The 24,630-nt window shown below is 34.5% G+C and overlaps 4 protein-coding genes across 9 annotated transcripts; all 4 read right to left on the reverse strand.

Annotated features, from left to right (window-relative positions):
* Positions 1 to 1,642: 1,642 nt before the first annotated feature.
* On the reverse strand, positions 1,643 to 8,036 carry LOC116173910. Of its 3 annotated transcripts, XM_031491661.1 has the most exons (4): positions 7,402 to 7,426; positions 7,176 to 7,350; positions 2,549 to 3,309; positions 1,643 to 2,061 (listed from the first exon to the last, which is right to left on the reverse strand). In XM_031491661.1, the coding sequence occupies exons 1-3, from the start codon at positions 7,405 to 7,407 to the stop codon at positions 2,585 to 2,587; spliced, it is 906 nt and encodes a 301-aa protein (XP_031347521.1). In that variant the 5' UTR covers positions 7,408 to 7,426; the 3' UTR covers positions 1,643 to 2,061; positions 2,549 to 2,584. The 3 variants fall into 3 exon arrangements, with proteins under 3 accessions (XP_031347521.1, XP_031347527.1, XP_031347514.1); XM_031491667.1 differs by lacking the exons at positions 1,643 to 2,061; positions 7,402 to 7,426 and adding an exon at positions 7,899 to 8,036 and having other exon boundaries at positions 2,225 to 3,309; XM_031491654.1 differs by lacking the exon at positions 1,643 to 2,061 and having other exon boundaries at positions 2,225 to 3,309.
* Positions 8,037 to 8,137: 101 nt separating this feature from the next.
* Positions 8,138 to 10,375, reverse strand: LOC116173932 (trafficking protein particle complex subunit 2-like protein). The gene is given in 6 exon segments (XM_031491677.1): positions 8,138 to 8,283; positions 8,332 to 8,411; positions 8,912 to 8,949; positions 8,952 to 8,992; positions 9,958 to 10,124; positions 10,196 to 10,375. Coding segments are annotated over 6 exon segments (402 nt in total). The 5' UTR covers positions 10,229 to 10,375; the 3' UTR covers positions 8,138 to 8,240.
* Positions 10,376 to 12,637: 2,262 nt separating this feature from the next.
* On the reverse strand, positions 12,638 to 16,313 carry LOC116173887 (UDP-glucose 4-epimerase). 4 transcript variants are annotated; one of them, XM_031491617.1, is made up of 7 exons: positions 16,085 to 16,313; positions 15,814 to 15,996; positions 15,496 to 15,757; positions 15,332 to 15,445; positions 13,371 to 13,550; positions 13,209 to 13,322; positions 12,638 to 13,165 (listed from the first exon to the last, which is right to left on the reverse strand). In XM_031491617.1, exons 2-7 carry the CDS (start codon positions 15,891 to 15,893, stop codon positions 12,743 to 12,745), a joined length of 1,173 nt encoding a protein of 390 aa, XP_031347477.1. In that variant the 5' UTR covers positions 15,894 to 15,996; positions 16,085 to 16,313; the 3' UTR covers positions 12,638 to 12,742. The 4 variants fall into 4 exon arrangements, with proteins under 4 accessions (XP_031347477.1, XP_031347504.1, XP_031347488.1 ...); XM_031491644.1 differs by lacking the exon at positions 15,814 to 15,996 and having other exon boundaries at positions 15,496 to 15,771; positions 16,085 to 16,304; XM_031491628.1 differs by lacking the exon at positions 16,085 to 16,313 and having other exon boundaries at positions 15,810 to 15,948.
* A 6,919-nt stretch (positions 16,314 to 23,232) lies between these two features.
* Positions 23,233 to 24,309, reverse strand: LOC116173942 (CCAAT/enhancer-binding protein gamma). Its single transcript, XM_031491687.1, has 2 exons — positions 23,928 to 24,309; positions 23,233 to 23,870 (listed from the first exon to the last, which is right to left on the reverse strand). Exons 1-2 carry the CDS (start codon positions 24,021 to 24,023, stop codon positions 23,622 to 23,624), a joined length of 345 nt encoding a protein of 114 aa, XP_031347547.1. The 5' UTR covers positions 24,024 to 24,309; the 3' UTR covers positions 23,233 to 23,621.
* Between the last annotated feature and the right edge of the window lie 321 nt (positions 24,310 to 24,630).

Below are 24,630 nucleotides of genomic sequence, written 5' to 3' on the forward strand. Positions count from 1 at the left end.
GTACCAGTACGCGTATTGTGAAAGTCCAATACGATTCCACCATGATTAAGTTTACGTTAGTAAGCGCGTGTTAATAAAGCGTTTTATCTTTTATTATTAGATTACATTTTCACTTAGCGAATTAGCAGTTAACCGCAAAGCAAACATCGTATATTAATATTGCACACTTTTAACAAGTACAAGTTAATAAGATTATGCGCGTAATTTTATGCAACCAAAGTAACTTAAAAAAAAAGATCCTGTCGTAGATATTAATTATTTTGAATATGTTGCTTTGGCTTCGTATTTTTTTTTCGTTCGGTGTGCGATGTATTATGCAACTGAAGAAAAAGTTGATATTGTCAATTGGTATAGATATTTATTTTCTGTGAAGCCAAAGCAACAATATTCAAATTAATTAATATGGCAGTCGGCCCAGTTGCACAAAAAAATCCAGGATTATTGTTTAATCCGGTATTAAGACATTTGATTGGCTTTATACTGCAGTATGCAGCCAATCAAATGTCAAAATTCTTATTTAAACTCAGATTTGGCAAATAATCTAGGATTTTCATTATAATTCGCTTTCCTGCAACCCGCCGTCAGACGTTTATTTGTTTTTAGAAGTTATTTTGGCTGCATAAAATTAGGCGTCCGTTAGAAGTATTTTGTCATTTAAAAGTAGACATAAGGAAAAACCATACAATTCACTATCGCTGTATGAGCCTGCTTAGAACAAAATTAAAAATCTGCTTGTTGCTTTTCGGTATTGTGGTCAATAAGAAATCGGACAATTTAATTAAGGTTGAAGATCATCTTGTGGTAAAAACCAATCTATTTGTAATTAATATTTTGGGTTCATATTCAGAGTTATCAATGGATCTACAATGATTATCAAGCATTTTTTTCATTTTAAAGTATTGCGTTTTACAAAATTAAATTCAACGACCTCGGACAACTAAGTCCTAACACTTAATTTTGCAACAGCACAACATTAATTAATTTCTCCGTTTTCTTACTCATTTTTTGGGACTCGAGTGGAACAACATTGGATTAATTTTTAAATTCAAATTCTTTTTCTGACACACTTGTGGGAATCTTGGTTGAATCTTGGTTTTTTTAGCCTTCAAATAGTTTGGGGCTTCTGTTTATTTGAAAATTCAACGCCTACACAAATTTTTCATGTACATTTAAGGCAATTTTTGTAATTTCATGAGTCTTTAATGCCCTTTTTACTAAACTGTATGTTGTTTTTTAGGAATCTCATTCCATGTGTAATTAAAAGATTATAAAAATACTTACTTATTATCTGCTTGTTTGAAAGTGCTCTAAAATAAAAGGGAGAAAACCCGGGAATGATTTTAGTTCGGAAAAAAGCTCTGGAATATCTTAGGAAGCTCTGGAAATTCGCTAAAAGCTCTGGAATAACATTTATCGGTTAAAAAGTTCTGGAATAAACCTGGGCAAATAATCATTAAAAGCTCTGGAATCATTTTTTATCTGCAGAAAAGGTCTGGAATAATCCCAGGAAATGAAAGTAGGATAGAAGCTCCGCACCAATTTTTATTTAAAAAGGTGTTTATTTTACCAAGGTTTTTTTTAACATTTCACAATACACATCATGCATTTTTTAGTTACTTTACACATTTTTAGTTAACCCGCAATGACTTTGTTTTGAGATTATAAATCTGGGGGTAGGAATTTCTGCTTCATTTACATTTAAATTTTCAAAGTTGTTGTCAGAAGGCATCCCAAAGTATCCATTTCCAATGACCTTATAATTTCAAAACCAAGACTACTACTTTGAAGACGACGACATCAAATCCTCTCATTCGTGGCTGCACAGGAAGAATTTTCCCGGTGTACAATTTTAAAACGTATCTGCTCTTGGTAATTTTTGGATATCGTTGCTATCACGATTTCCGTTGCTCGTGGGCTTTGGATGTTAATGGCGCTAGTCCAAGGAGTCGTTTTGACTTCTCATCTCAAGTGTGAGAAAGTACTTCTCTGCCTCCTTTCCACTTCTCTGCCTCTTTTGATTTCTATACCTGTGTCACCTAGCCCACAACACATTCCAGCATACTAATAAAAAAAATAGTGTTTACCAACAAAGAGTAACCATAATTTACCAAGAACGAGTGAGATCCGTTACACGTCGGAATTTCCGTACTCGTCGAGGCGCCTTAGGCCCCTCGTACGTAAACCTTCCGACTTGTCAACGAAAAGTCACTTCTCGTCCCTGGTAAACAATATACTATTTTTTTGTGAGTAAAATTAAATAATTAAATAAATTATTATTTTTGAATATCTGTGCGATATCGCCGATTTTTTGGTCTCTTTTACTAACTTGCAGGTGCGATGGGTACCTACCCATAGAACTCCCTTCAAATAAACAAAAACGTATCTACACTTACCTGCAATCAATTTCACCTAATATAATTGAAATAAACCTGTTGTATCTCAATCTTTATTACGATAAAAGTGCAACAAGTAGATCTATACATAATGCAAAATAACAAACATGCCCAAAAATCGAGAACACTTCATTCCAATCTCTTGGAACACCTACCTTTTTATCGATCTATAACGGCAGTATTGTTATTGCTCAATCTTTACCCTCGGCTTCGCGCATTAATTCAATTCCCATTTCAATGAAAGTGGGAACATCTTTCGAGAAATCATAAACAGTTACGTAATTCCCATCGTCTTTACAATACTGTTGAAGGACAACGCCCATTATAACCATTGATTTCATCACTATACCTCCTTTAAAATCCCCGCAAGGGAGATTTTCTTCGCTTACAAAGCAATGTACGTTCGGAGTAACATCACATTCCGGCACTACCGTTTCTTTAACGTGTTCCAGATCTAATTCGGCATTTTGGATGTTTTCCGCGCTATAATCTTTCTCAATTCTCCATCGGTACATTTCCATACTTGAAACTTCGCCGAAGTATGATTTTCCGCCAGGAAAATGTACCGGTACAACACGATCTTTCTCAAATGGAATTGCCAATTTGTACAGTATGAGTAATCCAACAGATGTTGTGCTGTGTACCTTCCGCAGATCTCCACCCAACCAGTTAAGAGAACCAGCTCTGGCGTAATACGAAAAATCGTCAATGTTTCCCCCTGGTAGTCGTTCCGTTTGGTCGCATGTAATACTACCGAGTACCCAATGCAAGTTTATCACGGTACCTGTACATAGAAAGGTGAATACATCGGAACTGCTGGCCTTTTGAGTTATAGAAGCGATGAATTCAATAGCGTCTTCTTTTTTAAAAGTAGGGGTACTCCGCGAGAGTGCACTGTTTGGTAAGACAACTGCACCTGAAAGCAACCAAAGAATATAAATAAAAACACGTAAATCGGTCATGAATTTGTTGAGGGTTGTGGCGTAAAATCAGTGCCACCAATCGTGGACCACTTGTCTACAGCGATACTGTAAAGCAGAAAACCACATAGCAGTAGCAAAGTGCTAAATGCAAAGTAATTAAAAATATAGCTTCGATGTACAACTTAAAACTCATTAATACGGTAAAAAACTGCAATAATAGAACCCTTGACCTAATTTTAACTAACTTAAACGCGGAAATTAAATCTGCTGTCGACTCACTGGATAAAATTAATCCACTTCATCCTGCACTAGAAATAGTCTACAAAGTCCATAGACCAGCTAAGCGAATTACCAAATTAACCAACTTCAATTTCAAAAAAGCAGATTTTCTTAAAATGTACGTCCTTTTTCGCGATATCAATTGGAAGGAGTCTCTTATCCTGAAGAATTTCAAATCGGTAGATGATGCAGTAACTAGCTTTAATCAAACGGTAATGAACATTTTCGATGAATGTGTCCCAAAGTTACAATTAGGAGTGCCAATAAGTATCCTAGCTGGTTTAATATAGACATTATTAAGAAAATCAAACAGAAAAATAAGTTTCGGTTACAGGGCCCATCGGAAGACTTCATTGAAGCCAGAAAAGAACTCAAAAGAATGATCCACATTGCTCATAAGAGGTACATTAATCAAATTGAAATGGATCTGCGGAAGAATTCCAATAAATTCTGGAACTACATCAAGTCGTTGAGGAAGAATAGTCAACTACCTGGAGTTTTTGAGTACAAAGACACCTCGTTAACGGACGCCAGAAGCATTGCGGACGCCTTTGCATCCTTCTTCGAGTCAGTCTACACTATGGAGAGGAACGATGACCCGGAAGATGACGTGGAATCGGACCTGGTGCTATCCAAATTGCACTTGACTCAGTTACATGATTCCGAGATACTGGAAGCAATTAAAAAATTGAAACCGAGGTCGGCTATAGGCGAAGATGGAATCCCACCCTACATCGTGAAAGGATGTGCATCTTTATTGGTAACCCCCTTACAACATCTATTTAATTTAGCTTTGCAAACATGTACATTCCCTGAAGCTTGGAAATGCACCAGAATAACACCAATTCACAAAAGTGGAAGCCGAAAATTAGTTGAGAATTATCGCCCAATTGCAATTATACCAGCAATAGCGAAAATTTTCGAAAGAGTGATCTATACTAGACTTTATTCCCATCTCAGCAGTATAATTGCAGATCAACAGCACGGTTTCACGCGGAACAGATCAACGATTACAAATTTAATGCAGTTTACGCATTTCTCAGCAGGAGCCTTGGATGAGAGAGCCCAGGTGGACTGTGTTTATACAGATTTTGCGAAGGCATTTGATACAGTATCCCATCAAGTCTTGCTCCGTAAACTTGTTTTAAATTGCGTAAGTAATCCGACCGTCAAATTCTTAAAATCATATTTATCTTTCCGTAAAACAAGAGTGAAATTCAATGGTGTGAATTCAGCCGAATTTTATCCCTCATCAGGCGTTCCCCAGGGAACACTTCTTGGTCCTTTTCTGTTTCTCTTATACATAAATGATTTACCGCGAGTGATAAAAAACTCGAAAGCACTACTATTTGCGGACGACCTAAAACTTTTTAATAAAGTCCAATCCCCAAGTGACTGTTTAAATATTCAAGAGGACATTAACTCAGTAATTAAGTGGTGTATCAAAAATAAACTAAAACTAAATATCAATAAGTGTAAAGTCCTTACTTTTACTAGATCGAAAAATCCCTTACTTTTTGACTATAAGATGAATGGAAAGGTATTACTACGAGTCACCTCCGTTAAGGACCTGGGCGTGTTTTTCAATACCAACCTTAACTTTAACTTACACATTGAATACCTAACAAATGAGTGTTACAAACTTCTTGGTTTCGTTATCAGGCATACACTCAATTTCATGAATATACAGACAATGCTAACCTTATATAATGCGTTTATTAGATCCAAGCTGGAGTATGCTGCATGTATCTGGTCTCCTCAAACTCTCAAATACTCAGACATGATCGAAAAAGTGCAGAAAAAGTTCATCCGAGTAATGTTTTTTAGGTCAACCCAAAATTATCCACATTTGATCTCTTACGGTACCCAGCTTAATTACTTAAATAGTACTTTCGGCTTAGATATAACGAGGTTAGAAACCCGACGGTACATTGCCTCCACAATGTTTGTCTTCAAAATTTTACACAACTTGTTATACTCTTCCGAATTACTTCAAGAAATTAAGCTTAAGGTACCATTTGTTAAGCTAAGGCAAAATAATACTATTTTTGTAGTTAACAACACAACTTCCCCACTTATTAAGATCTTGATCGCTTTAAATAAGTTATCCTCAGTTAATGATATCGACTTTTTTCACGATCCCCTAAATTCAATAATAAATAAAATTAGATCCTAGTCCTAATATTTGTTCAGAGCCCCAGTGCCATGTAATTGGAATTTTTATTCTGTATGGTTTCTGGTTAAATAAATAAATAAATAAAATATTCACGTAGGAAACCACAATGGAATCTTGCCGTACCGTATCGCATTTAATTAAAAGTATGATCGTATAATTCTAAAAGAGCAATTTGTATTTGTAATGCCCTATAAATGACAATGCCCATGCTGTACTAGAATGTCGTTAATTTGGCAAATAATAGATGGATGCAATAAATGTAAAGATAAAAGAAGAAAAATACAGCACCTGAATAATAGTTGAGACGCTCACAGTAAGTGGGTATTTGAAACGTAAAAATTACCACTGACTTCGACTAAAGCGCACATACGTCTCCCCTAAAATTCCCTTTTTGGTCAAAATCGAAATCGAGACATTTAACATCGACGCGCTCCGAGTCGTCGGGTCGATATGGATCATTAACTTCCCTCGTATAGCGTTAGGTTTGGGACGTTAATTGTAAATTATGGCCCATTTGAATGTAGGGCAGCGGGAAAAAAACAAGTGTTCCACGGAGACGAAACAAAGCATAATCTTTGAATTCTTTCGCGACGGCCAAGGGCGGATTCTAAAAAAAAATACATTCGGATCGCTACTTTATTTCCTTTTAGAAAATAGGAACCGCGAATATTTAAAATTTTAGCGGTCGAATTCGGTTCCATTACAATACCACGAAAGGGCGCACCTCTACATGGGGATGCGAAAACAAATTCTGATTTCGACGAAATTTGATATCTGGGGTTTTTGAATCACGAAATTGAAATTAGTTTTTGAAAATTCAAAAAACGAAAATGGAGAGAATTTCACGAAATTTGTGTGTACATATACCTACTTTATGCGTTAAGAAACAAAATTGTCAACAGTTTTTTAAAATCACTTTTCCAATAAAAGTTATACCTACTCATTTGAAGATTGGGCCTTCGGGGTTTAATCATTACAGGTAACAATACCTATTCATACTGCAATAGGCGCATCATGATCAGTTATTATTTGGAAAAACCAAAACCATAAAGATAACTATACATTAGAATGCAATCAGAAATACTCAAAGCAAGGACGGGTCAGCAAAAAACATTCGAAATTTTCATATGCAACCTCTCAAATTTTAAAGAAATAACCGTTTCAGTGAGTATTTTATTCCCTATGACCATATATCCAAGAGTGAATTTTCAAGAAGCTGTTAAGAGTTAGAAAAAATGCTTTTGTCACAAAGACGTTAAATGTTTATCTCTAGAATATACTTCTACACAATTTGTTTTGTGGATTTAAAACGTTTCTGTATCTACTCGTAAATTCTCTTACCATTTCTCATTACGTTCGCTGAACGGGCTGAACCTTATCCTAATATCATTGTATATATCTTACCCCTTTGACGATGTCGAATCTGATGGCAGTGCTCTTCACAGGCTAATTGTGTTGTATCATTTTTGTTACTTACTACAATGTACACAGTTGAAATCGCAACAAGAAATGGAACCGCAACACTCAGCATTAAAATTAGTGCCGTTTCTAAGGGCGTTCTTCTGGTCCAGCAATTCTCCTTAAAAGAAATTTTTTTAATTTATTTTAGTTACATAATAGAAAATGTTACTGTCATTATGTCTGCCAAGTTTTCACTAATTCTAAACTAAAAAAAGTAGGCTCAGGTTTCAACAAATAAACCAAAAACCACCACGAACCAGTATACGGATCTGTGGGTAATGCCTTTGGGTTTGAAATACAGGGAATTTTGCAAATGTATGTATAGGAACATATGGACTAAGTAACCTACTTGAAAAAAAAATGAATGTGTGTTTAAAAACAAAGATATCAACCCTGATATAGTTGAAGAGCGAAAGATACTTTACTCAATAACGATGATATCAAACATTGCTTCCATTAAAAAAGCTCAAAAGCTGTAGGCATAGTGGATCTTAAAATTCTTTCTGTACTTTCTATGACATTTTAACCACAGGGAAAGTACTGATCAATTCATGGAAAATGCGCCAAAGTTACTCGCCTCAAAGATAATACTACATCTTTGCTCACCTTGAGGCGAATACGTTTCTTCATTTTTTATTTCCATAAGCAGACTAATAAAATACCTACCTACTATTCTTTTCAGAACGGCGGCGTTCAGCTTTCATTTCCTACCGACAACCAGTGCCTGATGTCTTCTTCCCAATATTACCTTCCAAAACATAAGCCTTAAATCATCACTAAAAGACATGTCCTACTGTTCTATAGGTATGTCTTTGTATAAAAAACTGTCCATTCAGAAGTTGCAGGTGTTTCAAAATTAAATAACAGTACATTCAAATAAATGAAAAGGGTGTTACCCCCTCCCCTTTTCACAAAGATTTATAAATTTATTTGATGACTATTAGAACATAGGTATATGATGTAATAGAGTAAACGCCTTAAATTTTATTTATAAAATATATAGCTATTCTAATTTCCACTTATAATATGCTTGACACTTTTGTCGAACGATCTACAAACATATAGTCAGTGATTCAGTAAAAATACATAAAATTCTTACTTTGAAGTGATTGGTTCATCGGGAATGTAAAATGGATTGCAGACATTATCAGCATAAATTGAATGTAATTTTCGAAACATCTAAAATTAAAAGAACATTACATTAAATAAACCTAAATTTAAGTTATGCTTAACTTTAAGGGATACTTAATGTTGACGGTGCAATTGGCGATTAGTGACTGTATTAGATATTGATGGGTACATTTAACACGTCATCCTTACAGTAGAAATATGAAAAACTGGTAGACAAGAAAAATTGTAGTTTCGGGTTAGTGGCAATTTACCCATTTACGCAACCAAATGGATTGAGACACAGTGGTAAAACACTCCATTCGATTAATTTTTTTTACAAAATAGTAACAGAATGAGTGTTTAAAATTAATGCAATTTTTCTAATTTCTTATTTTGAGAATCTATGGTTTTTTACGCCAACTTGTTGCAATTATTTACTTAATTAACGATCAAAGCAAGGATCGACTAAACATCCCAGGTAGAAATTCAACAATTTAGTTATGCTCTATGCATGTGTTAATCAAATCTTACAAAGTACAAAACATTAATTTGGCAGGTAAAATACGTACAGACCGCACTTCATTGTCACGTAGTGATGTATTAGTTTTACTATGATGAATTTTATTTTCGTATTTGTAACATAACCATAACTGAAATTGGTTAAGAGAAAATAACAATGTACAAAATGTATGTTTAAATCTACCCGCATTTATATGCTTACACAGAAAAGAGCTACCGACTTGCAGATACTGCATATTTTAATGTTGAAAACAATAGAATGTTTGTAACTATCTGCAAAAATTCATGCTCTCACATTCAATTGAATAATAACTACTTGCTCCATTCATAGAGGGTCAAAGCCTTCCGGGTAATCAGAATTTATTCCATTTGTTAATTTATCCCTTGGTTATTCAATAGTATATAGCGGTATACATATACATCAGTTTTTCGTTCACCACTGGTAGTCAGACCTTGAGAAAAATATGTTTTAAAAGTATTTAAAATACTACTTTCTAAAAATCAAACGTATTTAAATATTAAAATGCTCTTTTAAGCAACATAATCAAATACTAAATATAAGTACAAATACTTTAAAAAGCATTGAAAAAATTCAAATACTTCCAGCTACCTATTCAAAAGTACTACTTTTGTAGCAGTCTGTGTCTGAAAATTTGTCTGTGGTGTTTGAAAAACTGGCTTTCTGGGTTTTAAAAACCATCTTCCAAAAAGTCAACTCTTTGGTTTTTAGATATAGGTACTTTAATGAATAATTTTGACCACACAATAGCTGTTAATAGTAGTGTTGTAGAATGTGCATTGGCAGAATCTAGAAACCGACCAATTCATGTGAGTTCTCTTTGTTTCGTGACACTTTGGTCTACTGCGCTACAGCTCATAACAAAATAATTTGACTCTTAACAACAGTGAAAGGTCTATATTAAAAATTCATTATTGTTAATGCAAATAGCAAATTTATGTTGCACCACACATGAAACTTTTTAAAATTAAAACAATAAATGACAGCAAATAACTCCTTTTATGTATTTTACGATGGCACATATTTAATAAACTGCCGCAAGGTTAATAAACATAAGAAAGTGTATAAAAAGGATACATTTTGTGTCTCTCTAAGGAATATAGTAGTCCCAGGTACAATTCTCGTGAATCCGATTTATTTCCATTATTTAGCTTTTCTTCAACTACATCTAAAGAAGATAATACTTTGTACTGGAATGACAATTCTTCGTCTGGGTTTACGCATGTAAAATACTTTGGAGAGTTCTAAAAAGTTAAATAATGAAAATGTAACCTAACTTAATTATCAGACGAAATCAATCGGTCAAATTACTTACATCTTTACCAATAATTGCTGCACAAACAGCCATAATCTTAGCATAGATTATTATTTATTTAATAATCGATTGAATATTCCATTTATTCTTTTTTAAAAAATTATGTTGTTCTTATATAAACTTTTTACACATACACAGAGTGTGTACTGTATAGATGTTCTACTTACGGGGTGGACTAGTAAATAAAGTAACGGGCGTTCAATAATTGTTCTTGACATTAATTTTGATCCATCGTATGGTTTGATTTCAACTGTCAATACATGTAGTCTTGCTACTTTTTTTCTTACAGAAAACATGTTCAGTTTTGAAACAATTCGTAATAACTTCAAAAGGTCACAAAATCTAGATTTACAAACAAAATTTAATTGCATTTATTTTCACAGACAATTTTTACATCACACTCGGCTAGCCGAAATTACACTAGACTCCCTATGGACATTAATAGAATCATGAAATTTTACTTTCTGATCGAATGACACCAATACCAAGTCTATAGGTAAGTGCATGGTGTAGTTCCGGAATCTTTGTGACAGACAGACAGAAGTGCACTAAAAACAATGTCACCGCTTTTACACGAGGATATACAGTCGCCCGGCCCGGATACACCTAAAACATTTGCGTCTTATGAGCCGTTCGTTCACACACGCATTTATACTTCCCGGCGACTCAATTTCGGTCGCTCGCTAGTCCCAGTCGCCTGGCGATTTTACAATTTTGGTGGACGGGTGGGCTATTGGTTCATTTGGAACTGTTTACACGAGGAGACTTTTTCATTAACACGCCACTCATCGCCGAAATAGTATCTCGGATAACAGTATCTCCCATACAGTATCCTCATGTAAAAGCAGGCTTAGATTTCAAACACTTGATCTTGACGGTATACGGATTTCTTTTTGTAATTTAGACGTGTTCTTGCCCATGGCCGGTTCTGATGATGGTCTTCTGTGCACTTGATTAAAAAAAATTATGTAGGTCGACCCTCAATTTTATAATGAATTTAACGGACGCAAAACTGTACCGGTACAACAGACATTTTTTTAAATTAATATAACTACGATGTACATTTAAATACTATCTGCATTCAAAAATATGATCGAAACTCAACGTCTTTCAGCGTAATGAGGTATCCTCTAATAAAGGAGCGTCAAAACCAACTTTTCCTTTTATAAACAAGCGTTTCCACGAACCACGCCCACTTTTTTAAGATGCAAATTTTCGTCGTTTAATAAAACGTAAACAAATAATGTTATTATTTTCTTATCTAAACCCATTTACTGTAAACAGAGTTGTCACTGGTACACGAAAATAAAGACTGACATATAATTTCTAAAAATTAGAAAATTCTATGCAAAAAACACAATATTTGAAAAGGGGCATTTTAATTAACTTTTCTTTTGTTTAGTACTTATATGGGTTTGTTTCTGTGATAATGGACTTTAAGCTGAATACTGCTTGCATTTCCACCTGCAGATTTTCATGTTAAATCATTGAACCGATGCTGCAGCAGAACCATTCCGATTTGGGGTTCTTTAGGTACATGCAATTTATCATTTTACGAGTGAATTTGTTGTAAATTGAATCGCAAATGTGTTTTTGTACTAATAATTGGTTCATCTTGTATGTATTTCATTTGTATATATTATGTCACTGTCTATCTCCTTTTTATATATTATAGTTTGTTTAACTGTATTTGATTACCTGATTTTCATTGAACAAGCTGAGATGTTTAATTTTTTTTGTATTTCTCTTTTGCGTTTTGTCACCGTAGGTGGGGTGTTATGTCAGATTTTTCCTGGGTTTCTCAGTCATGTTGCAGCGCGGAACCAAGAATTGTACGTAATACATTTTATTTTTCTTACTCTTCGCACGCACAAAACTTGTAGTTTTAATCAGTGGTGGGCACCATCCCCGATGTGGACTATGTGCCGCACGAAAACGTACACAAATAATTTCGTGACGAATGAATGTGAACACGTCGATTCAGCAAATAAAACACAAGATAAATATTTATGTGGTAAGTAGGTATACGTGCCCCTCGGCGTGCCCACATTTAACAAAATTCAATACACAACGCAAATGCTTGATGTGGACCTGCCTTAAGCCAAGGTTATAGTTTGATTTCAAAACATGCGGCTGGGTATTGTGGCTGGAAGAAAATTTAAGGCATCTATATAATCTGACAAATTTTTTTGGTTACATCAATTTTGCATTTGCGAAATAAACAGTTAAAAGTATTAGGCGAAATAGTTTCCAAGACAACCTCTACAATATGACAAGAATATCTGAGGTAGCGAACTGCATTTTAGCGAATAGTAAATTATTAAAGAAACATATATTTAATATTACTGATGTTTCGAGACTTTTGCTATATGGCTAAGTCATACTCTTTGAACATACTTTAAATGAGAGTTATCACATAGAAAGAAAAATGAGAAAACTATAAATTGTTGATACAATAAAATATATTTTAGTTTCCACTGGGATAAATGCAATAATACAAATGCTTGTTAATATACAATTGAGACCTATACATCTATACATTTGCAATTAACGTGAAATACTGTGATTTTGAACATATCCGTTCGGATTTGCCGATTGCCACTTCCAAGTATCAGTACACATGTCATTAATATCATGCACTGCAGTCCAATTTAATTCTCTTTTCGCTTTCGTCGCATCCGCATAACTAGATGCAACATCACCCTCCCTACGCTTACATATGTTATACTGGATTTCCTTTTCTGAGGCTTTTGAAAATGCTTTGATCATTTCTAAGACGGAATAACCACGTCCAGTTCCTAAATTATAAACCTCGCAACCGCGAAAGGTGGTTTCGTTAAGTTTGAGTAATGCTCGCAAATGGCCAACGGCTAAATCGGTTATGTGAATATAATCTCGTACTCCAGTACCGTCCGGAGTATCGTAATCAGCACCAAATATGTTCACTTTGTCTCTTTTACCTACAGCAACCTACAATCTATCATAAGTAATTTAACAAATATTCGTTGGATACCTGTGCAATATACGGCATTAAATTATTTGGAATGCCACTGGGATCTTCTCCAATTAACCCGGACTTATGTGCGCCAACAGGATTGAAATAACGCAGCAGGATCACTTGCCATTCCTAGAAATAGCGTTAAAGGCACGCTAAAGTGAGTGTGTTCATATTTACCGGATCTGATGTGCAGACATCTTTTAAAATTTCCTCAACAAAATATTTTGTTTTTCCATAAGGATTCGTACAGCCTTGACCAGTGGGATGGTCTTCGGTGATGGGTAAAAATTGAGGTGTACCATATACGGTAGCCGATGATGAAAACACTAATCGTTTCACATTATTTTCCTTCATTACCTGAAACATATACAAAGTTTACTATAACAATGCTACATAATAATTACTTGCGATTTTTACAAAAAATTAAATTCAGAAGCCATAGTAGGTGATACACCATTTTAAGCTCAATGTTTCTTTATTGAAAAATACACACAACATTCAATGACTGCCAACATGGATAGGAGGTATTGTTACTGTATGTGATAAAATTTTATTTACAATCTAACATTGACCTACACCTACACAACTTTTTGAGATCCAGATATGAACAAAAAAAATTCTGGAATGATTGTTTCAATTCAAAATCATCTCTGCAATTGGAATACTAATAGTAGATATTTTGAATTTGAAGCAATAAGAGAGTTACTTTCGGTTTGTGTCAATGAACTTAAATGAATCCACACTTATGTAGATAACATGATGTAAGATAATAACAGACAATAAAGTGATGAGATTGTGAGTTTATCTGCCATACACCTGCCTTAATATTAACAGAAAACTGATGTTAAGTGTGTACTGAACCTCAAAAGAACTATGTGAAAAACTGAAAAACAAAATGAGATGTCCGATTTCAAGTTTGAAGCTAACGACACCATTAGCGTGTATAGAGACCCCGGCTGGAAATACAACAGTTTTACCATTTTTATATCAGCAATTTAGTCTGTTTACGAACGAAATAGTGTCTTGATTTAGCTTTACTGATTTTGCATTTTGTTCAGTTCATACAGGTTCATAAAATTTAGCGGCACTTTGCTTTCAGCTAAATTCTGCATCCGGCCAGTATTGTTCAATTTGTTCTAACTTCACCATAAATGGCAGATATCGACATGTGGGTATCAACAGAACTGACATTTCACATAGAATCCAAAAATGCAATAAAAAAATAGGGGTTGCCATTTAAAATAACGAAGTTACTATCTACTTCCGGTGTTTCCGGAACTGCGACCATTTTGAAAATATTTTGAAAATATTTTTCGGCCTTCAGAGTAACTCCTAAGTACCAATTTTCAAAAACCTACTTTACTTTCCCAGAAACGTTTAATTAAAGCTCCCAAAAAAACACCCTGTATAGTTGATACCTTTCATTAGAGTATCATGAAGGATAAAATCTCCCCCCCCCCCCCCACCTGGGGTGGATCACATGTCTTGTCTAATGTTCGTTCTAAACTCGCAATCCAGCCTTCTATGTGATATTCAACTTAAAAAACAATTTTAAGTGCTGCAAGTAGGTATATTATGCTGTGGTGTAGGGTCACGAACTTATAAATTAAGAAGGGTACTCTGCAATTTAGTTATATCATCCTCTTACTCCGACACTTGAGCATGTCCTGATGTTTTTTGTGAACACAACATTTTGACCTGTGTAGGTACCTGTACAATTGCCTTGTTAGTCATAGGAGTAAATTCGTGATTCACAGCGACTTGCAAAATAATGAAACAAGATCAAAGGGTAAAATCTGATTAGATAAAGCAAAACATACTTTTTTCAAGAGGTTCCGGGGGTATAATGCTTGTCATTACTTTAATACATGACCTAGGTCACATATCATTTTGAACTGTATATTGAAGTTTAAACAAAAATTAAGCCTACATAACGCTTTCTACAATGAAAAAGAATATATTTTGATATTTTGAAGATTTTGTTTGTTTATGATGACGTTAATTACAATGTGAGATAAATTAATGCGTTTTTTTCCGATTTGACCAACATAATCTTGTAAAAAATGTTAGGTAATTTAACCGACTAAACATAATTCCAATAAAAAAGGAAATTAATTATACAGAATGTTTGCACCTACCTGAAAAAGTGTATTGGATCCGGCAATGTTATTTTGATAATACTGCAAAGGTATTTGAACTGATTCGCCCACCGCTTTTAGAGCAGCAAAGTGTATCACACAATCAATCTTGAACTGAAACGACAATCGGCAAATCAACATTGAGACTTGATCATTTAAATTACCTGCTGAAAAACACTATTTAAAGCTTTTTTATTGGTCACATCAATATTGTAAAAAGGTATAGTCTTTCCAGTTATCAGCTCGACCCTTTTCAATGACTCAGGTTTTTGTTCCTTGGCAGCATATGCATTCACAAGGTTATCGATGGCAACAACCGAGTAACCATTATTTAATAATTCAACTATTGTATGTGAACCAATGTATCCAGCACCACCAGTTACAAGTATAAAACTGCTCTCCGCCATATCATTCGTATAAAACAACCTTCAAAGGCGAAACTAGAATGTTAAATCAATAGAGCTCGCTGATATCATACCTACGTGTTCAGTAGAATAACGGCAGGCACTACAAGATAATAAACACAAGCGGAAGTATACATAGCTTGCTTTATCAAAGTCATGTTTATCAAGCAATATTTTATCCGTTACTATTAAAAAAATAGATAAGCATAGCTTTATGTACCTACTGCTACAGTCGTTACTAAAGGTAGATAAATCCGAGATCTAGAAGATAATATAAAAGCTTAAATATATTTAGGCTCGCGAATTTAATAAAACATGCAAATTTTAACAATCAACACAGGTAATTTACCTATAATCATTATTCTTATTAGAATCGAGTAGGAATGTTATCGCTGGAAGGCCGGAGGCCGCGGAGGTCAGAAATTCTTTTCAGTTTTCAAATTTCAGTACACGTCAATGATGACGGTGCTGCGTTGGTTATTGTGAACAAATTTGATTATTGTCTACATTGTTGTGTGAATATTGATTGATTTTGCGAATCGTGAGCGTTCTCAATAACGAAAATCTGTCTTTAGTATCATTTTTTGGAATATTTCTTTGCATGAATTACATAACCTAACATTCCTATCAATGTTTATTTATGTTAAAGTTTAAAGGTTGCCAATTCTACAAGTTCGAATTTTTAGAACAACGCAGTGACGCACGAGCTGGCAGGATCAGGGTATTCAATGATCAGGGTAAGGTGATTATACACAGTCATAATAGGCGCTTTCTTTCGGCTACTTCGCAATCATGATTTCGAGATCGTGATTCGTAGGATCACGTTTTACGAAAGAACGCGCGAATTTGAATCAAAGTTTGGTTAAGTTTACGTAGCGCACATTTGCATTCGAATTACGTATTTTTTGTTTGGATTATGAAAATAATTTAAATACAAGTGGAAGCACGTGCACGATTATGCTATACAAATATTGACTAATCTAACATTTGAGCAAAAATATCCAGAATATCCTTGCATTTATAGGTTAGGAATTCGTGTCAAAATACTTTTATGTTCAGTTTGTTCACGATTTTAGCAATCATGATTATAAGATCACACTTCGAAAGAACGTGATTTGACAATCCAAACGCGTTTGGATCACCGAAAGAAAGCGCCTAATAATAAAGGTCTTTCATTTATGACATACAGTTACACACTACCATCGAATTTCAAATGACGCTACTTAGCAGGGCCGTAGCCAGATGAGCTACGATGAGCGGGCAAATAAATCTGCAGAGCGGGCCGGCGAAATATTAATAATTTACTTGTGTCCCATGCAGATACCATACCCGCTGAAGAAATTCGTTTTTAGCGCAATCCACGAAAGTGGAGCGCTTATGTCTTCACATTTCCGTCCGTCTGTCTATCGTTCCGTGCTATAACTCAGACCCTATCGGGTTTTCGCTATATGAAAGCTTATGGATTTCAGATGTGCAACTATCAAAAATTAACTACCTATGGCAATCTGCATTCATCACCTTGTTGCCCTAAATCGATCAAATTCGTTATTTATGCACTAATTCAGTTGAGAAAAAGATCAAACTCGATTGCTCGATGACCAAGAAATGATATATACATGTGTATTTCTGGTGACCAACAAAATATTGTTTACCCAAAGGATGTCAAAGTCGATATTTATTCATCAATTTTTATGGGAAACTCAATTTTTGGTGACCAACATATTTTTGGGTCAAGATCGTTATTTATGTACCAATTTTTTTGAGAAGACGACCTCGTGTCGACTTCGGGTTTTCGCTGTATGAAAGCTTATAAGTTCAAGATGGACAACTATCAAAAATTAATTTTGGTATCCATCACTTTATTATACAAAATTGAGCTAAATCCTTATTTATTCACCAGTTCCGGAACACGCGAATGCGCAATCGAAATTCTCAGTTTTCAAGTAATTATTACTAATCGACTTTCAAACAGTGTTTGTAATATTTAGAGAACCATTAAACTCGTGTACAAAATTAAAAATATTATATACAAACAAGAGCTCATAGTCGGTACCGACTAACCAGTAAGCAGGGAACCCGGTTTCCTTATGTGTGCACCATAATATTTGTACAATTAAGACTATAATAGCTCACTACCATAAAAAACTAAATAGATGTCTACCCTGGTAAGTGAAAATTCTATACGATTTTGTTTTTTTTACTCAAAAATGAAATGTGTATTGTTAAGTTAGGTAAAACTGAATGCGAGCAAGTCACCGTCATTCATGGCGAACAGGAATGGAAGTATTCGTTGATGATGTTGATGTAGAGGATGACAATATACCTGCAATCTTCTGTTGGTCATAAAACAACTTTCATAATTGTAGGTAAAAACACTAATGTGAAATTAATATTAACCAAGATTATAAAAAGATGTATTCCATATTTTTGACTGTTCCTGTAAATAATATTTTTAATTTTGTAAATATTCTAAATCTTACAAACTTGAAAGTCGGTTAGTAATAATCATTGGAAAAATAAAAATTATAATTTCCTTTGCGCGTTCGCGTATTCCTGATGAAGTCAGCGCGACTTCAGGAATACTAAGACTGCTGAAAAAAGGAAAAAAATGATCAAAGTCCTCGTGTGAGATCGAAGGGACTTCAGCGCATTTTTGTGTGGCAGATCAGTATTCTATTAGCCAATATTGACGCCACCATCAATAAGATCTTGCCGAAAGCTACCACGTTCACTTTGTCGGTACCATTTTCTCACTTACCGTGCACTTGCAATTCGCGTTTGAAGTTTTGACTCCACCATCATTAAAATCCTTTGGGGGTTACCATATTCCCTTTGTCGACACCCACTTCTGATCACCCGCAACAATTCGGATTTGAAGTTTCGACTCCACCATCAGTAAGATCTCGTCGGGGGTTACCACATTCCCTTTGTCGATACACAGTTCCGACGTCCCGTTCATTCGTAATTCACATTTTGGTAGATTTCGCTAAAATCCCGACATAAAATCGTATTCAACTTTTGGGTACTTCACATAGCTCGACCTTCTATTAGTGACACGAGAAAGAGAGACCGCGATTCGCGCTGTAAGAAACTTTTGGGCGCCCAAAGTCGACTACCCCTCGAAGCGCGCCGCGCAAAAGGTGGTTTATTTCGCCCCTAGGACAAAAAACAAAATTCCGCCACGCAGGAGTTGTGCGCGTTGACAAGATCTTCCCGACGACACCAATTTGAAAACAATCGGAGAAAAACTGTAGAAGAAGATAGATAAAATCTGAAAAATCTCCAGGTTAGTATAATACGCTCGGGGATGGCGTCCAGATGTCGTCGACTCCAAATCTTGTAGCCCCATCCCTAACGTTCTTAATTACACGGCCCCGATAGTTACATGTACACTCCTTGTCTTTTTACAAGCGTTTTTCTACGGGCGCGCATTTACTGCCAGCCAGCCAGCCAGCCGACCAGCCAGCCAGCCAGCCAGCCAAAGTGAGATTAAAAGCTACTTTTTACAAAAAAAATTTTTGCAAAAATGCGCTAAAAAGACCATTTCATAAAAATTCCTTCTGAAAATTTGTGTGTCCTTTGAGCCCAATTCGTTCGATATATGTGATACAATTCTAGTAATAACAAAAAAGTTTCTCGCGTAGTGAATTTTGCCCTGTGCGAATAATTAATGCATGATTTTGTAATCCCTGTTAAATAATACCAGATAAGGCCTTATATGTGCATAATTCAGAGCGCATATCATTCTAGTTTAAAACTGCGAAAGAATTATAACGATATCGGTCCTAGAAAAAGAAGTATGATTGTGTAAAGATAGAAAGAGACTTTAAACCTTAAAATTAATTCTTTTCGGTTTAACTAAAACACCTAATTAATACCTGTTTCACTCAATGGTTAAAATATCCCTTTATCGTCTTGTATAATAAATAACTAATATACCTACTTTGCTCTGTTGATATATAAATAGCTATTTATTATACCTGCATCAGAATTGCTATTTAAAACACGTCTGAGCGTGCGTAAAAAGGCAATTAAACACGCCAGGCTTTAAAAGTCGGCAAGGAAACAAGGTAAATAGATAACATTACAATTTCATTGTTACCTTTATTGGAAATAAATTACTGAAATGACAACATAAACTAATTAAAGTAGAAACTCAAGGTACAATTTTCATTGTGGGATATTTCAATCTGCTCAAGCTCCCGATTTTGGCGTCTGGTTTTTAGTAGCATTTTGTCCACCATTATTTAATGCAGATCTCGATCCAGTGATGATCTAGACACGTAGTTTATTTCCTCATTAGCAGGAACTGGGACATTAGTACTTTCACCACTGACCATTCCAAGCAATGAGTTGTGATACCTGTCCTGTTGGGGATGAATTCTTCAATATATAACCAGCTGCAACGGTATGAAGACTATCATGAACTGAAAAAGAATATCAAATATAACATTCACGATTTAATCCGTTTATTAACCAACATTTTTTTCTCATGAACTATGGATTCCATGGTCCACTTGTATTTAATACACATTTTTAAGACTGAATAGCGGTTTCCCTATTTATGTCAATTTTCTTCTCATCAAACATACTGATGGCTATGTATTTTTCTAATTAGAAAAAAAATAAGGAATTTATTGGTGCAAAAAAAACTATTATTCACGATCATATTGTAATCAGTCTCATAATTGTCATTTTGAAGGGTAAGGAAGTTGTGTTTTACAACACTTATTTTTCCAGGAGGGAGGAAAGTAGATTCTCGAGGTTAGTAATGTTCGATTCGAGGTTAGTAATATTCATTACCTGGCGTATAATGTACAATATTTTGTTACTTATTTGTAAACAATAGTAAACGTAAATAATTAGTTCTTAAATTGATCTTGAAGAAATGTCTAAAATATCATGTTATCCATGTAACAGAGACTTCGATTAATTCTGGCCAATGAAATTACTTGTTTACTAACTTGTAAAATTTTTACAGGTCAGCTGTCAGTTTTACAAGTCAGTAGCGTTTAAACCCGTTTGCGTTTTGTCTTGTTAATCAACGTTTACAACTGAGTAACAAAAACTTTTTATTGCATTTTTGGACTTTTGTGCTGTGGCCAGATTCGTGTAAGTCATACGTCAAACTAGGCAGCTTTGAAAAGTAGCTACTAGAAGTGGACACCGCATGACTCTCAAAATATTCCCCAAAAACATCGAAAACAAGCAATTTGGAACACCCTGTACACAGAATAATTTAGTGAAAATGTTACATTGCTATTTGAAGAAAAAGTTCAATGCCGTTGCAGAGCTCCAAAATAGTTATTTACATTGTTAGTGCGGGAACAGTTATTTTGCAGATGAGCGCGTAGTTTGGCCACAGAGTTGTATTACAACTCTGTGAGTTTGGCGGAATCAAGCAAATACTGTTCACGCACGTAACATGTATTCTATTTTTTGCACGGATTAGTTAAATCGAATTTATATAAATTCAAATCCTTTTCGCGAGATTTTTGCGACATTATAATTTTTTTGAAAAAATCAAGTCCTCTATGCCGATAAAGTAGAAATCTAGAAATTGAAAATGTCAATTTATTGTTCAAAACTTCTGGTTTAATTAAGCTTATTTTTGCCCCTGTACTACAGGGAATGATGTAAAGTGTATTTATATTTTCTTTTTTACTCTTCCATCATACTACTTATTAGTTTATGATCCGCACTAAATAGATTTGGTTGAATTTTTAGGCACTAGTGCGCGAAAGTAGATAGTCAATTGTAAAATTGACGTTCCCGACTTTCGTGTTATTGGGAAAACGCGATTTAGAACATTTTACACAATCCTGTTATTTTTCGGTTCCATATGCCTAGTATACATATCCCAAATTTGAACAAAATCCGCCACCTTGGAAAATTATACCAACGTACACAGGAACATATAGACTGAAAAATATTTTGTTCCTTAAAAAGGTCAAAATTTGATAAATTCCAAAAAATGGTGATGCCAATTAAATAGCTATCTACTACCTCTCGAGCTAGGAAGCTAAAACTATTTCACTAGCTATTGTACTAAAAATTTAAATTTTAAAAAGTATTTAAAATTTCAAATTCCACTAGCTCCGCTTTCAATTTAAAAAGAAGTTTTTGGAAAATTGCCTTTTCCTATTCAAAATAGATCAGGTTCAGTCTCTTCACACATTTGTAGTAAAGCTGGATTCACATGAATACGAAATCCGACGATACGGTCATCCGAAATGCTTATGATTGGTCAGTAGTTTGAAACGTCAAGCACATTTCAAATTATTGACCAATCATAAGCATTTCGGATGATCCGTCGGATTTCGTATTCATGTGAATCCAGCTTAATTCTTGATTATAAAGAAGTGAATTAAATAGTGCTAATTATCTAAAATAAACCAGGTGTCAAATTCTTGACAGAATAGCTTCCTAGCTGAAACCAAAAATTGCCAACATATGTATGTACGCACTTACAGACGGGAAAAATTTATTCTTTAAAAGTTGCTTAAAATGATCTAAAACGTCAACATTTGATTGATGAAATTTCGCATTGTACCTAGCTCATGCTATGAAGAGAAATCGTCAATTCGTGGAATTGTATGCAACCAATATTACACGATTTCAGGATACGTCAAACATTTCTTGAACTGTTATCGAACATACCATTCTAATTTATTCGTTGTGAAAAATCGCGCAACTCGATTTTTTGCGCATGCATTTTGTTTTCTTTTATTAGGAGGACCTACCATCCAAATTTCGTTTTAATTGTTCCATAAATTAGAAAATTGCATTTCTGCGCATGCGCAACACGATTTTTGCGCATGAATTTTGTTTGCTTTTATTAAAGGGACTTACCATAGAAATTTCGTTTAAATTGCTTCAAAAACAAGATCGTTGCGTTTTGCACATATGCAACACAATTTTTTGACTTTGACAATTTTTTTCTCCGTTTTTTGATAATATAACCCGGCCCAATTTTTTGTAGGTTGAGCACAGGAAAATAAGGTCTTCCAAATAATAGAATAAAAATTTTAGGTTGCTATTTGAAAAAAAAAGTTTGATGCCGTTACGGCGCTCCAAAATTTTTTTTCAAAAATTCGGCCCGTTATTTTTCTGTTCGGTATGCCTAAAACATATATACAAAATTTCAACAAAATCTGTCGAGCCGTTTTCTCAGAAACTTGCCAACAAACGTACGTACGTACATACATAGACGGAAAAAAATTTTATTCTTTAAAAGTTGCTTAAAATGGTCTAAAACGTCGACATTTGATGAAATTTTGAAATGTTCAAAAAACGGCTATCGCAATAGCTACCCAGCACATGTTAGGAAGCTAAAAATAAACCAGTTCCCTTTAACTACAGAAGTAGTACATCTGTAATTTAGCTTTATTCAGAGATAATTACGCCACTGCTTTCTATTAACAGAACACATACTGTCAATTCGAATTATTGGTCATACTAAATGTTTAATTAAACTAAAGACATGAACAGGTGTTGTCGAATTAACAATTTATTAAACTCGACAAACAATAAACTCAAATTGAACACAAGACTATTAATACAGCAGGCTCAATCTGACTATACTACGACTGTACTTACTGTACTGGCATAAGATTAATCTTTGCAAATAGTTTTTATTATGCACGTTTATAGATTTTACAGAAGTATTGTTTGCTTATATAAAAATATTGGTGTTACATATATGCAATAAATCGTATATTTCTTCTTAAAACCATCCCTATTTGTACTATATAAACCACATATTCCTAATTTGGTGAGAGTTCAATTACGCCATTTGGGAAATAGTATCGTAGTTGAGACATCTAACGTACGGTTCATCGCAGGGTTAGCCCATCCCACTTTAGTCGTCTAAGAATCCAGCGTTCTTATGAATTACTAGTACTCGCACCATCTGAAGGATCAGACAATAACTTCTGTAGATCGATCCCTTCAAACTTAGAAGCGTCACCTGCACTTCCAGCATGTGCAAGGAACAGCTCTTTTAAAAAACCAAGTTCTTTAGTTAAATTTTTCACCTTTTCTTCAAGCACTGTGTTTTCACTTTTTAACTGTGTCACTCTATTGACAGTTTCTTGTGTTTTCTGTTTGGATTTAATTCGACTTCTTTTAACAGCCTGTAAAGTATTAGAAATAAGTTAATTATTTACAGAGTGAGAAGTTATTATCATTACCAAGTTATTGCGATCTCTCTTTTTCCTGTACTCGTCTGAATCATCTCCCGATTCTGTTTCGGGTGCCACCTTAGCTTTACCTCTTTTTGGAGCCATATTCTTCTGGTTTGTTAGATCCAATGGTCTGTACCTTTACCACCTATCAGTATCAAAACAAATTCTATAATATCAGGGATACAACACGCTATGTAATATTGCGCAATTTAGTTTTGATGAATAATCGTTGATAATGTGAGTGTTGGTTAAGATTACGTCAACAGCTGCGTTTTCATAAAAAAACCCAAAAATATGGATAATTGGAGAACAATTTACACATTCTAAAAACAAAAAGTTTACGTTTAATACAACGTTGCCAAAAGTACACTGATATGAATTGATATACAGATTACAGAGAGCGCTTTCATTTTATTCCACTTGCACGTGCTGTTCCCTAGTAAGACGCAACCAACCTAACAGTGCTGTTCCAAACACTGCGAAATTCAATTACACTGCATTTGTGTTCCCCGTTATAATATAGTAATTGTACCTACACATTCACATTAGAATGGAAAATACCTTAGATTATAGTTATAATCAATACTGCTCACATATATTGTGAATCATTGGTTAACCTTAACCATTGTTTAAAGTATTTAAACAATGCCTTAACCATCGTTTGGGACACGACACGGGGCAATTATATCAGAATATCCCCCAATTTATG

This window comes from Photinus pyralis, unplaced genomic scaffold (assembly GCF_008802855.1).
Source record: "Photinus pyralis isolate 1611_PpyrPB1 unplaced genomic scaffold, Ppyr1.3 Ppyr1.4_LG1, whole genome shotgun sequence".
Classification (NCBI taxonomy): Eukaryota; Metazoa; Arthropoda; class Insecta; order Coleoptera; family Lampyridae; genus Photinus; species Photinus pyralis.